The 14,510-nt window shown below is 41.0% G+C and overlaps 1 protein-coding gene across 1 annotated transcript in view; it reads right to left on the reverse strand.

The window, feature by feature from the left end:
• Nucleotides 1–14,510, reverse strand: part of LOC122792731 (cingulin-like) — a 1,533,502-nt gene that overhangs the window by 187,135 nt on the left and 1,331,857 nt on the right. The window contains exon 20 of the mRNA XM_044060313.1: nucleotides 7,641–7,690. Coding sequence (XP_043916248.1) covers nucleotides 7,641–7,690 — 50 coding nt within the window. The remainder of the gene's footprint in view (nucleotides 1–7,640; nucleotides 7,691–14,510) is intronic.

Raw genomic sequence — 14,510 nt, forward strand, 5'->3', positions numbered from 1 at the left:
AAGGGACTCCAGTCGAGAATCGAACAGGAGAACCTCTTGCTGTGAGGCAACAATGCTACCGCTGCACCACCGCGGATATGGAACAATAATATGGAAACCTTATAAGAAAACAAGCATGAGTAAATTGTAAAAAGTACAACAGAAATACACCAAGGGCATCCATGGATGTGAAATTTTAAGTTACTATGAAAGACTAAAATACTTGAACTTGTACTTTTGTGCGTCTCATATAGATATGTAAGAGGAGAACTTGTTTAGTTAAACAGGACATTTAGAGACCACTCTGGGAATGTTTGGGGTTATCAAAAAGTACTAGCGAATCATCAGACAACCTAAGCAGAAGACTCTATAGGAATAAGAAGGGTACTACCTGGTTCTCTGAGAGAGCAGCTGATGCATGGAACAGACTACCAAATTACATTAAAGCAAGCACTAGTTTACATATTTTTAAGAACAACCTGGACCCTTATTATGGGAATAACTTTCTGGTATACTGACAGGCTAGAAGGCTATTATTGTCTGTGCCTGAAATTTGCATATATATATATATATATATATATATATATATATATATATATATATACACACACATATATATATATATATATATATATATATATATATATGCATACACACACACACATATATATATATATATATATATATATATATATATACATGGCAGGGAGCCCAAGTCAGAAGGCAAGTGTTCCAGGCTAATGAACAAGCTCACATTTTCTAGAAAGTAGATCATCTATAGCAAGATTAAAAATAATTGGAAAATTTTACGCGTTAATAAGGAAATTTATGATGCTACGAATCAGGTACTAAAGTTAATCTATAAAATGATAAAACTGTTTTAAAAAGGAAACCTACAATTAGAAATATGAATGCACATAACAGAACTTTTAAACATGGTAACTGCTGTATGTTATTTTACTATTAATTGAAAAGGTTTTTAAACAGCCCAGCATTATTTTATTTCAACAATTATGCAGATGATATACATTGCTATAGTACATCATTTTTTTTTGAGTTTGTAAGACCAAACATAAGTTATGAGTGTTGATAAAATAAGAAAATTTGTACTCCTTGTACTCCCCACCGCCTACAAATCACGAGCTCCTCTTGTCCTACTGACATCAATCAACAGCAGCTAGAATTAGCCAGGAGAGGCCATCATTTTGGCTGCCACATTGGGGGGAGGGGGGTGGTGTTTGAGGGGTTTTCTTTACTTTTTTTCATGTGTGCATGTGTGAGATATGATGAAGTCCTAAGTAAACATGCCAAGTTTCAAACTCAGGGGGCAGGCACTAAAAAAAATGCAAATCTGTTGGTGGCACTCAAAAAAGAAAAAGTTTCCTCTCAAAGTACTGCGCTTATGCTTTTATTTTTTACATTTGGAAAAATACTATCAACTACTATACTTCATTTTACAATCATATTAAATTATTTAACAAACGCGTATAACTTCAAAAGTTATTTTACTTATTTATTTTTTCCTCCATTTGTTTACTTCATGGACAAACACAAATAAATAAGATTTACATGCATTAGCACCTCATGTTGAAATAAACTGCTCATAATGAAGTTGATATGTGGCGTTCCTTTACTACTTACAAATGCACTTTATTATTAGTCCACATCTGATCACATCTGCTTCTGTTTCAAATTCCATCTATCCTGACTGGCACAAAACAAGCCTAATTTTTCAGCTTTTCCTCTAGTTTGAATGAGTGGTACAAACGAACTACTGCGGCAGGGCTAGCCACCCGGTGGTGGAAACCTTGCCTCGAGATGATTGTCACTGTGGAAGTGACACCCTAATCCCATGTGCAAAATGGGAAAAAAGGGTTGAGGATGGATGGATCAAGTCACAGTGGGACTAATTTTCCATTCCTGCCACCATTCAGTAAGTTCACAGCAGTCGGCCTTCTCATTACTCACTTTCTTGCAGTACTGGCATCTGGTTTGAATCCATGCTTCTCCTAATTCTTCTGGTCTACTACTGGGATTCTCTGTTGCTCAAACATTTTCTTTTGGGACAAAGGAAATTATTTCACTGGCACAATCTCTCTTGGACCTCTCTTACTTATGTACGATCTAGAAACAGTCCGTCAACTTACTGACTACAGTTCTGCTGACTGATTATTTTTCCTTTATCTCCTCCAAAGCCAAACCTGCTTCCATACACATTTTTGACTTGCACGGAAAAATACTGTAAAGACCACCAAATATGGAAAAATATTCTAAAGACCACTAAATACAGCAGTCTGAATCTCACCCTAACCTATTCTAACAAGGAAGCTAAGAAAGAAAGGCGTTCCAATTGCAAAGAATAGATTATCAGGGCACTCTACCAACTTCTGGAAAGTGACTCAAGTAGGTGATGCAAAGAAACAATACCAGGTTGCTAGGCAGAGAGAGAGAGAAACATAAAGAAGATAGACAGACACTCTTCATAAGGGTTTCCTGCAACAATCTGCTCACCAGTTCACAGGACATCAAAGGCAGATGGAAAGAGTATCTCCAGCACCTTCTGAATGAAGAAAACCCCACAGAAGCTGTACTTCCCCAGAAGCAGCCTATGAGAGAAGAGGAGTCCACCCTAGAAGTAAGAATATCACTAAGGAAAATGAAGTCAGGGAAAGCAGCAGGATCATATGAAGTCACAGCAGATATGATAAAGATGCTGGGTAAGATGGGGGAGAAATGGCTCCTGAGGGTACTCATAGCAGTACGGAGATAAAGGCTTATTCCCAGATGACTGGAGAATAAGCATACTCACACCAGTGCACAAGAACAAAAGGGACTTCTACAACTGTGGGCAGTACAGAGGCATCAAACTCCTGTTACATTGCATGAAAGTTCTGGAAAGGGTGACTGACAAATGGATACGCAGAGTAGTAGAATATAAGATGGGAGATGAGCAGTTCAGTTTCAGATTAGGATGCAGCACAACTGACCCAATGTTTACAGAGAGACATAGTTGAGAAGAAGCTAGAGATGAGGAACAAATCCAAATGTGCACTCCTAGACTTGGAGAAAGCATATGACAAGGTCCCAAATATCTGATTTGGGCAGTACTATGGTGGTTTGAAGCCACAGAAATGGTAAAATTAGTGCAGGCTATGTACAATGACCCAATGACAAGTATGAGCAGTGTTCGGCCTCACAGAGGGGTTCCCAGTGGGAGTGGGTGTACACCAGGGTTCAGCTCTGAGCCCACTGTTGTCCATATTGGTGATGGACTACAGTAGGAAACTGGTTGGAGGGGAGAGATCAACAAAGTTACTGTATGCAGATGATGTGGCATTACAGGCAGAATCTGAGCAAGAACTTCAGCACAGGATAGAGGAATGGAATGCAAAACTGAAGGCACGCGGGATGAAACTAAGCACATATAAGAAGTGATAATGGCAGCAAATTGGAGAAATCAGAAGAAGCTGAGAATTGAGATAGAGGGAAGATAGTGGAACAGGTAAAATAGCTTCAAGTATCTGGGAGGTGTGGTTGATAGAAGGGAAGTCTGAATGATGAGGTCAAAGCTAGAATCAGAGGGGCTGCAGCCAACTGGCATAGAGTCTCAGGCATAGTCTATGACAGAAAAATGCCAAAGTAGCTGAAAAGTAAGGTGTACATGACAGTGGTGCGACCAGTACTTCTGTACAGTACAGAAACCTGGGCAGTAAAGGCAGAGCAGATGAAGAAGCCAGATGTGATGGAAATGAAGTGCCTGAGAAGGGTGGTAGGATACACACTGTGGGACAGAAGAAGAAATAAGGGCATAAGAACACAAGCCAAAGTAGCTCTAATTGCAGAAAAGATCTAGGAGAACAGATTACGGTGGTTTGGACACGTGCAGAAAGGCAGAAGACAATCTGCTGAAGAAGATTTGGGACAGACAGGAAGTAAGTAAAAGGAAACGAGGTCATCCAGCAAAGAGGTGGATGGATTGTGAGAAAGAACATCTGCGACAGTCAGGCATGAGTGTGGCACTGAATCAAGAGAGATGGTGACAGTTAACACAATACCCCAACTCCATGTAGAAAATGGGAAAAAGGGGTCTGATGATGATGATTTCCTTCTCTGGTATGACAGCAGTTTAAACTACATGGGTCTCTGTTTCCATTTGGAAATTAAATTAGGAACATAAATACAGTGTGCCCTCTCATTTAAATCCTCCTGCAGAGCTCAATACCATTTACTTACCTGGACTTTCATAAAGTTAATACAGCCTTTTCCCTCCATCTTCTCTAGTACCACAGAAAACTTAAAAGTTTTCTACTTGTGCTCAATTTAGATCTACCATTTTCTGAAAAGATTTCTTCATTTGAGGAATCAGTCTGCCATTCTTTTCTTCATTTCAGTTTTCGACTTCTTTAGACTAAGCACTTCAACACATCATTTAATACTGCTATTTTTCTCAAATAGTTTTTCCTTTGTAAATCCCACTTAGTGAAAACACTTCTGAGTATATTCTAGTCTAGTTTATTTTCGTTTATTGGAAGCCATCTCCTGCTTTGATTCTGCGTGTCTGTTTCATGTTGATCAACCTTGAGACCCTTCTTGCACAGAACTCGTTCATTTTTTATAACTGACTATGTGATTATTCTACGATTTCTTTCTTTGCTGACATTCAAATAGTGCATCTGCTAGCATGTAATCAAACTTTCCCTAATGGATAACCTTTACTTTCTTTTTTCCTAATAGTTGCTCAGATTGCACAATGGGAGATTTCTGTTTCTACTTTAGGTATTTCTCATTTAGCCACCATCTTGGGAATCTCAAGTGTCCCACTTGTTTTAAACATTTCAGCATGCATTTAATCATTTTTTTCTTCCACAGTGCTCAAAACCAGTTAATACAACAGCTGCAGTGTGAACAGCCTCCTGCTGTTTTAATACAAGGTTCCTCACTGCCACTGTTCCAACTATGAATTCTTCTACTTTCACTAGTTTTTCACCTTGAAGATATCCAGCCACTGATTTTCTTACCAGAAATTAATATTTCCTAAAATAGTGACAATTTTCTTTTTTTATTGTTTTACTGGTTCCTGTGTTGGGACAGCTATTCTCTGTATGTTGTTCAGACTACCACCACACTACCAACTCCAGCAAAACTTGCAGCTCTTGATAAAATCTAAGGCTTTCTGCACTTGGGTTTTCTAGTACCTTCTCTGTTATTTCTCACTCCTGTTTCATGCAGTAAATCCTCTAGCTGGCTACTGACAATTGCCTAGACTCATGTTAAAAGTCCCCTCTTCCAGGGCGAGTGATTGTCTCTGCCTTCCTGGGTTATATCCTTCCCTTTTAATATATCCTATCAGTTGCTTTCACTTACTTTAAATATTGTGTGCTCTGTTCTACCATAATTACTAGTACAGACATCATCATATTATCCTTTAAGTCACATTTCTTGTGGTATAACCAGCCACTCAGCAAAACACAGAAAAGTTTATGGTTACACCAAAAACAGTATTTTTATAAGAAAATGTTATACTTCTGATTTGCTTAACATCAGCTATGCTATACGTAATTAAGAAGTGAGTTTTGTTAGTAGAAACTATTCATATGTGAATGACACTGGGCGAAGCCCACTTAATGTTGGTCTTTTCGGCTTTTACCGGCTAGAGGTCTCCACAGCGGAACTCCGGTCCGCTAATGACTGGCAGGATATTTTTATGGTGCCGAGTTGCCAGCCCGAAGCTCAACCTTCAACGAAGGCACGCCCATTCACGCATGTCTTTCGAACGCCACTCGACCCACTTAATATTGATACATATTTTGGTTAAGGATTAGCAGTTGCATAACATTGCATTTTAAGAGTACAGTCTGTTTTTTCTTTTTTTTTTTTTAAAGGATGCATCAAACTTCTTTCAGGTGCTGCCTCCATAACTTTTGAAGAGGATGCTTTTCTATATGAATTGTTATTTGAGCACTACGTCTGGGTGGGATGGTAGGTTTCAACTGGTGTAGCTCTTAGGCTTCCTGAACTCTGATGTAAAAATGTATGGGTATTATTTAAGAAAATGAGGTGCAGTTTGTTTTTGAAATACAGTCAGCATATTCTTCTGAGGAAGGTACAGTGATGGGATTTAATTGCACAGCCAAGTATGACCTTAGGTGCTTTATAACTGGTACTGTTCAATTTTGAGATAAGGCTTGGTTAAGTTATGCAGCCTTAAAACAATTTGGAACATACTGAAGTAGGCACTAATTCTTTAACAGCACGAGTTACACGGTGCCATATCCTATAGAAATGCAAATAGTTGCACTACATTTTTATGCCTGTGTGGATCCAGTCTTAAGATGAAAGCATGTCATCTACAAACATGAAGAGATATTTTAACACTAATATGGGGTATTTTATTGCCTGATGTTCGAAAAATATGAAGTCCAGTATTGTGAGGTTTTGCAGCGATTACAACTGGGCACAACAGTGTTTCTTTTAAAAGCATGTAATGTTAAGGGGGCAGTCTACTTAACATTTCTTCAGTGGGAGGAAGCTTTCTATTTGTCACACTTTGCCCCCAATGTCTAACAACCGTCAGTCCCCACCTAGACAATCAGCTCATTCATTTCCCATCACCTGGGTGACTGTTGACCAGTAATGGTCATCTGCTGGTTCATGTTTCTTAGCCCTACATCCTTGCACTTGCTCAACTATGCAAGAGAAGGTGGTGGGCTATGCAATGAGTTGTCTACACTGCATGTTTCCTCCCTTCTGCAAAGGATGTCAAAAGCACGGTGCACTGTCCTCCAACTTCAAAACACAGGAAAAGATTTCCCGTCCTACCTCCTACCTCACTTCACAGGTGATTAACCACTTCTAATCCCTGTGACTCACACAACAGACACAGCTTTGGTTTCTCTAGCAAGAAGAATGCTTAATGCTCTATGGAAAAGCACTAACACACTACAACATTAAACAAAACTTAAGAAAACAATGTAAGGAATACAAATAAAAAAACTGCCTTTTCCACAGAGTAGTCTATAGCAGAATCTGACTAAACGTTTTCAGTAAAGCCTTGAAATCTTTTCTCCTTAAATAAAAACAGTTCCTAGCTCCATCAGTTCAAAGTTAATGAACAGCTTCTAATTCTTGTGACTCACTGTATGACATGGCTTTGGTTTCTCTCCTATGCACAATTTTAGCATGCATTATAAAAGGCCTTTAACACACTGCAATAAGAAAAACAATACAAAAATGCATAAAATGGGTCTATATCACCTTGTTGAACAGTCTGTTCAGCACGTGACTATTCATTGAACCCACTTCAAAAACCGCATTTTAGCGAACAATCGTTTCAGTGAATTTTTTCTTGGGGAAAAATAACTAGTAGGCCAGCTACTGACCGTAACAAACACTACACAATTTAAAACTCAGCAAAGTGGCTGGCTTCGCCCCCCCACCCCCAACTAAATATACCAACTCCAAGATCGCACTACACTAGGGAAAGGAGCAAATTCCCAATGATGGCCAACTACTTCCTTTCACTGCGAAAATATTAGCTGAAACGATCATTCACTGAAATGAGTTTTTGCTTAAATGGGTTAGAAGAATAATAATTCGCTGAATAGACTATTCGACAAAGTGATATAGACCCTATGAAATAATATATAAATAATAAAACTTACCTGCTGTAGCAATGATTCTCTGTCATCTGCCACTTTTTGTAGCCTAACATCTGAAAAATAAAACCAGCAATTTAATTTTTGAAAGGGGAATAGGAAAATGCAAGCAAAACGGAACATACAATTTTATATGAATTATGAAAATGACCACATTAGTCTAGTGTGGTAATGGTTGTTATGGACATACCACAAGATGCAAGTCACAGAACTGGGAAGGGTGTCAGCCAAGGAAGTTTAGTTCATCATACCACAAGATGCAAGTCACAGAACTGGGAAGGGTGTCAGCCAAGGAAGTTTAGTTCACCAGGAAAAAATGGCGGCAACTTCAGTGATAGCATCAGCTGCGTGCAAATAGGCTGATCTTCTACTTAGCATAGCATGCAGGAAAAAAAAAGCCAAAACTGCAAAAAATTAATTAAAAGTTTATTACACGACATTATAACACACCCAGAGACAATTATGTATACAAGGAACAAAAAATGTCCACGTCTGTTAATGTTTAATAAATTTAAATGCTGGTATACCACAGCACCTTGTGCACTGTGGACTGACAAAGCATATTTGGGGTAGCTTATCACTTATTATGAGAAAATATAGTGCAAAGCACTATAGTATGGGGTTTGTAAAGGGCAGCATTTGAGCCTATAGCTTGCTGTTCTCAGACTGCATCAGAGTAAATGTGAAAGTATCACATGAACACATTGGACAAAACAGTTAATAGACAACCTGCTGTATAAGTGTAAGCTTCCAGCCTAGTTTACAGAAAGCATGGTGCATCAATTCCTGTCATGCGTTGCAGAAGGTTGGGAACTTGTAGGGCAGGTGTGTGTGGAAATTTGCTCTCTTTGGACATTTCTTTTCTAGTACACTTTTGATTTCTGAACTTTGCCAAGTTTGCCAAATTTTTTTGGAGTAAATCATTTCAAAACTTTAAAAAAGTTAGCCGCATCAGGAAATATTTGGTGCTGAAAGTATAGTTGTGTAAGATCTTACCATGATGGTAGATGGTAGATGTTCTTCTCTTCGCTGTTGTAGTATTCATCACAATAGGGAGAGTGCAAAAGCTCAGCATGGTAAGGCAGGAGGGAAGGACCAGAGCTCTCTAGAAAGCCATGAAGGATGGCCCTAGCATAACCAGCTCTAGCGCTGGAAATTCCATTCAACTTGTAGTGCTTGGTAAATGTATGGACAGAAGTCCACATAGCTGCCTCAAGAATAGGGTTAGTATCCAAACCATTGAAAAAGGCATTAGAAGAAGCCATGGCTCTAGTAGAATGAGCCTTAACAGAATGAGGAAGGTTCTTACCATGAAAACAACAAAAAGAAATGGCTTTAGAAATCCAAGAAGAAAGAGTATGCTTGGACACAGCCAAAACTAAGGATCTAGAATGGAAGGAAACAAAGAGCTGATCAGATTTACAAAAAGCTTTAGTCTTAACCAAATAAAATCTGACTTGTCTATGCACATCGAATGTGTGCAGTATCTTCTCACTAGCAGACTGTGGAGAAAGGGAAAAAAGTGGGCAAATGAATAGAGTGATTAAGCGAGAACTCGTTCAACAACTTGGGCATACAAGAAAGATTAGTACTAAGGGACATCCTGTCCTTATGTAACACTAAAAAAGGAGGGCAATCCATAAGGGGCTATAGCTCAGACACCTGTCTGGCAGAAGTAAGGGCTAACAAAAGTAGAGTCTTCCAAGAACAATGCTGTAAGGAAGCTGAAGCAGCAGGCTCAAAAGGAGCCAGAGTCAATTTTTCCAAAACAAAATTAAAATCCCAGGCAGGAGGAACAGGCTTCCTATTAGGCCTAATACGAGGGACTACTTTTTGGAATTTAGCCTCAAATCTAGAAGCTAAAGGAGGTGAAAAAGGCAGAGACAAGCAGAAATAGCTGACATGTGGGCCTTAACAGAAGGCGATGCCAACCCAGCATTGAGGAATTCACACAGGTAAGAGAGAATCAAAGGAACAACCACAGAAAGTGGATCCAGGTTACGAGAAAGATACCAAACAGAAAACCTCTTCCATTTGGTTAAGTAGGATTTCCTGGCAGATGAAGAGTGGACAGGTTGGGATGGATGAGAGATCCCTCGCCTTGCGTGAGTAGATCCACCCTGTGAGGTAACTTGGGATGATTGCCTTTGGCTAAATGCAGAAAGAGAGAACCAAAGCTGTCTCAGCCAAAAGGGAGTCCACCTTCCAAGCCAGAGGATCTGGGAGACTGGCACAAAAGAGAGGATGCTGTCTGTTCAGAGGGGAGGCAAAAAGATCCATTTGAGGAGTACCACACATGTACAATGCCCAGAAACACATCATCGTCAAGCATTGAGTTAAGGGCCTGCTCAGAAAGTCTGCCACAATGTTTGACCTGATGGAATGAAAACTGCTTCAAGTGTCACTTGATAATGGATAGCTAGTTCCTAAACTAGGGGTGCCAAACAGCAAAGAAGGTAAGACCTTGTCGCCCCCCCCCCCCCAATCTGGTGACATACCACATCGCTGTGATATTGTATGTAAACATCTTGACAGGTTCTGGGAAGAAAAGAGGATGAAAGGTCTGAGCAGCCAGTAGAAGAGCTCTCATTTCTTTAACGTTGATGTAGTCTTTGTTGATGAGGTGACCAGACTCTCAGTACCTTTAGGGAACCTAAGGTTGCACCCCATCCCACATCTGAAGCATCTGTGAACAGCTCCTGAGAGGAAACAGGTGGTTGAAAAGGGAGCCCTGGATTGACAGTTAACTGCTGAATTCACCACTGAAGTTCCAGCTTGAGACATGGAAGAAGAGGAAAGTACAGTTTTGTACCTACCATAAATGTAGATGTCCGATAGGTATGCATCTGCAGTCATCACATATGGGTTGTCCTGCCTCAGGCAGCCCTTCGGTCGGCCGGATTCCAAAGTCTGGGTCCGGTGTCGGCTGATGTCACCCTTTCCCCAACGTCAGAGCGCCTGGGGTATAAAAGCGTCAGCCGACGCCATCTTCCTCAGTTTTTCTTGCCCCAGATGCCAGGTGCCCTCTAAGGAAGGCTAAATTTGGAGGAATGCAATAAATTCCAAACAGGAACATAAATATATATATATATATATGCATAAAAAAAAAAAAAAATATATATATATATATATATATATATATATATATATATATGTATATAAAACAAATACACCATAATAGATAACCCCAGCAAGCTATGAGAGGGATAAGAACCCAAGAAATACCTCAGAGGGGAAGGAGGGAGGGTAAACCTGACTGCAGATGCATACCTATCGGACATCTACATTTATGGTAGGAACAAAACTGTACTATGTCCTTCAAGGATGCATCTGCAGTCATCACATATGGGTTGAATACCATAGCCAATCTGGGGGTGGAGGATCTATGTAAAGGATGGTGTAGCTAAAATGCCCTGCAGGACTGCTGTAGCAAAGCCTGCTCTGGATCTGGAATATAAAGGTAAATTGTAATGCTTGGAAAATGTATGCACGGAGCTCCATGTAGCAGCTTCTAAAATGTCCTTGGTAGGCCACCCCTCTTAAGAAGGCTGTGGAAGTGGCTGTGGCTCTGGTGGAATGAGGTCTAATGCTAGCTGGCACAGTTTTTCCATGAAAGGAGTAACAAAAGCGAATGCAGTTTCCTATCCATTTAGAAAATGTCTGTTTTGAAATTGCTTTTCCTTGTGCACCAGCAGCATATGCTACAAACAGCTGGTCAGTTTTTCTGTTACTTTTAGTTCTGTCCAAGTAGTAGTGCAACTGTCTGTGTATGTCCAGAGTGTGCAGAAGCTTTTCCCCTTTGCTTTGTGGATTTGGAAAGAAGGTAGGCAGGTGAATAGCTTGGTTTAAGGAGACCCTGGATACCACCTTTGGCATAAATGAAGGATTGGTTCTCAAAGAGACTCTGTCTTGATGAAAGATAAGGAATGGCTGTACTGCCATGAGGGCCTGTAACTCAGATACTCTTCTTGCTGAGGTTATGGCCAGAAGGAAAGCAGTCTTCCAAGACAGGAACTGTAGTTCTGCAGATGCTGCTGGTTCAAAGGGAGGCAGTGTTAGTTTTTCCAGCACGAAGTTAAGGTCCCAAGTAGGTGCTGGTGGATTCCTTGGGGGATTAATGTTTTTAATTCCTCGTAGAAACTGTCTTAGGAGAGGATGAGAGAAGACAGGTGGATCAGTATTGTACTCTGCTGAAATTGCTGAAGCATGAATTTTAATGGAAGAGTAAGACAGGCCATTGTGGAGCATTTCTGCCAAATATTCCAGGATATGTGCCATGTTCATAACTGTTGCATCTAGGCCCTTTGAGGTGCTCCAGGTGTGAAATCTTTTCCATTTTGCTGAGTATGCCTTTCTTGTGGAAGGCCTGCGAGCTTCCATGATGATATCCTTCACTCTCTTGGATAGGTTATCCTGGTGATGAGTCAAGGTATTTTCCAGGCAGCTAGTTGTAATGTTTTCAGGTTGGAATGCAGAGTTTTGTAATTGTGCTGCTTCAGGAGAGACGGCCATTATGGAAGAAGCCATGGTTTTGTCCATGACATGCTCTTTAGCAATGGGTACCCGTGCTGTCTTGGCCAGTCCGGAGCTATCAGAATCACTCTTGGCTGCTCTGCCCTGATCTTCAGTAAGACCTTGGTCATTAATGGAAGAGGAGGGAATGCATACACTGTAGAGTTCTCCAGCTGAAAGAGAGGGCGTCCACTTTCCATGCTTGTGGGTGGTATGTCCTTGAGCAGAATTTCTCCAGCTGATGATTGTGTGGGGACGCAGAGGTCTATGTCCGGTCTCCCCCATGCTTGTGTTATCTGATGGAAGATGTCTGGGTGCAGCATCCATTCGTGTGCATTCATGATGTTCCTGCTTAAGCTGTCCGCCAGTATATTGTCCTTTCCTGGTACAAACTGGGATTGCAGCTGTATATTGAGTGTCAATGAAAGTTCCCATAGATTCATCGTCAGTCCGCAAAGAGGGTAGGAATGGGTGCCTCCTTGCTTGTTTATGTACCACATAACTGTAGTGTTGTCTGTCCTTATTAGCAGGTGGCCTTGATGTAGAAATAACTTGAAGGCCTTGATAGCATGTATCACTGCCAGCATTTCCTTTTGGTTTATGTGCATGCGTAGCTCTTTTTGTGACCATAGTCCTTGAATGCATCTTCCCTCCATGTGCGCTCCCCATCCGTGGTCTAAAGCGTCCATTGTAATGGTTTGGCTGGCTATTGGTTTGCTGAAGGGCAAACCCCTGTTTGACTGGCTTGCTTGAGCCCACCACAGAAATTCCCTTTGAAGGCATGGGATGAGTGGTATCAAAGTTTCCAAGCTGTGACTGTGCTGAGTCCATAAACTCCTTCGGTACCATTGTAGTTTCCTCATATGTAGCCTTGCTTGAGGAATCAGAAGAATGCAAGAAGCCATGTAACCCAGGGCCTGCAGAATTTTTCTTGCAGTCAGCCGAGTTTGTCTTGATAGGTATTTGAAGTAATCCGGTAGTTGGTTTTGCTTTTCTGCTGTGAGGAAAGCCATTTGGGTGGTTGTGTCTACATCCGCACCCAGAAAAGTTATTCTTTGGGATGGTACAAGTCTTGACTTGTGAATGTTGACTGTATATCCCAAGGCCTGAAGAAGGTAGATGGCATAATTCAAGTGTTTTTCCAAAATTTGTTGGCTGTCCGCTTGTATAAGGCAGTCGTCCAGATACGGGTATATTTGCATCCCCTGAAGTCTGCAGTGTGCAATTACTGATGCCAGGCATTTCATGAATACTCTGGGCGCAGTAGATAAGCCAAAGGGCAATGCTGAGAATTGATAATGCTCTGAACCTGCAAGAAATCTGAGGTGCCTTCTGCAGCTTTGTCTGATAGGGACATGCAGGTATGCCTCCTTGAGGTCCGGAGTTACCAGCCAAGACCCCTTGCCCAGCATGGGAAGGAGTTGCTGTAGAGTCAGCATTTTGAATTTTGGCACGAGATAAGTATTTAGTGCGGACAAGTCGAGAATAGGCCTCCATTGCTTTTCTTTTCTTGGAACAAGGAAGAGTCTGGAATAAAATCCTTGGCCTTGTTCTGAGAGAGGAACCTTTTCTATTGCTTTCATTTTCATTAAGTTGGAGATTTGTTTCAGAGCCTCTGCCCTTTGATTTGGTGGCAGGTCTGGCATGCCTTTTCTTTTCGGTAATGTGTGGAAATGGAACCTGTATCCTTTGTCTATTATTTGTAGTGTCCATTTGTCCCTTGTAATAATGTGCCAATTTTCTGAAAATAAGGAAAGCTTTCCGCCCAAAGGTGCTTCCAATTGAGCCCTGGTTGGCGGTGTTAAAGTAAAGTCATTGAGTCTGTCCTTGTGCAGCAGCTGTAGGCCCTGCACTACCCCTCTGGTTGGGAGGCTGCCATTGACGCCCTCTGTAGGAGCCTCTAGCTTGCCCTCTACCTCTGGCACGCCTGTTCTTGCCTCTCTGAAATCTGTCTGTGTCTGGAAAGGACCAGTTCTTGGAAGGCCAATTTCTGCTGAATCTTGGTGGTTGGACTTGCATAAAATCTTTGACTGTTTGTACAGATTTTGCCTTTTCTTCAAATTTCTTTAAGACCTCCTGAGCAGTGGAGCCAAATAACTTTTGCTTTTCCAGTGGAGCATCCAGAAGCTTAGCTTTAACATGGTCTGGCAGAGATTGTTCCTTCAGCCAAGCATGCCTACGTATGACTGCACCTGTCATAGCTGACCTACATGAAGCTTCCAATGCAGCATAACCACACTGCAAGAAATGGTTGCTAACCTGTTGAGAGTTATGTACCAGATCCTGAAGTGATTTGCGATCTAGGGGTTCAGGTGAAGACAGTTTTTTATGCAATTCATCTAACAAATACTCTTGGTACTGTAT

Source organism: Protopterus annectens, chromosome 2.part0 (assembly GCF_019279795.1).
Source record: "Protopterus annectens isolate FY-2018-M chromosome 2.part0, PAN1.0, whole genome shotgun sequence".
Lineage (NCBI taxonomy): Eukaryota > Metazoa > Chordata > Ceratodontiformes > Protopteridae > Protopterus > Protopterus annectens.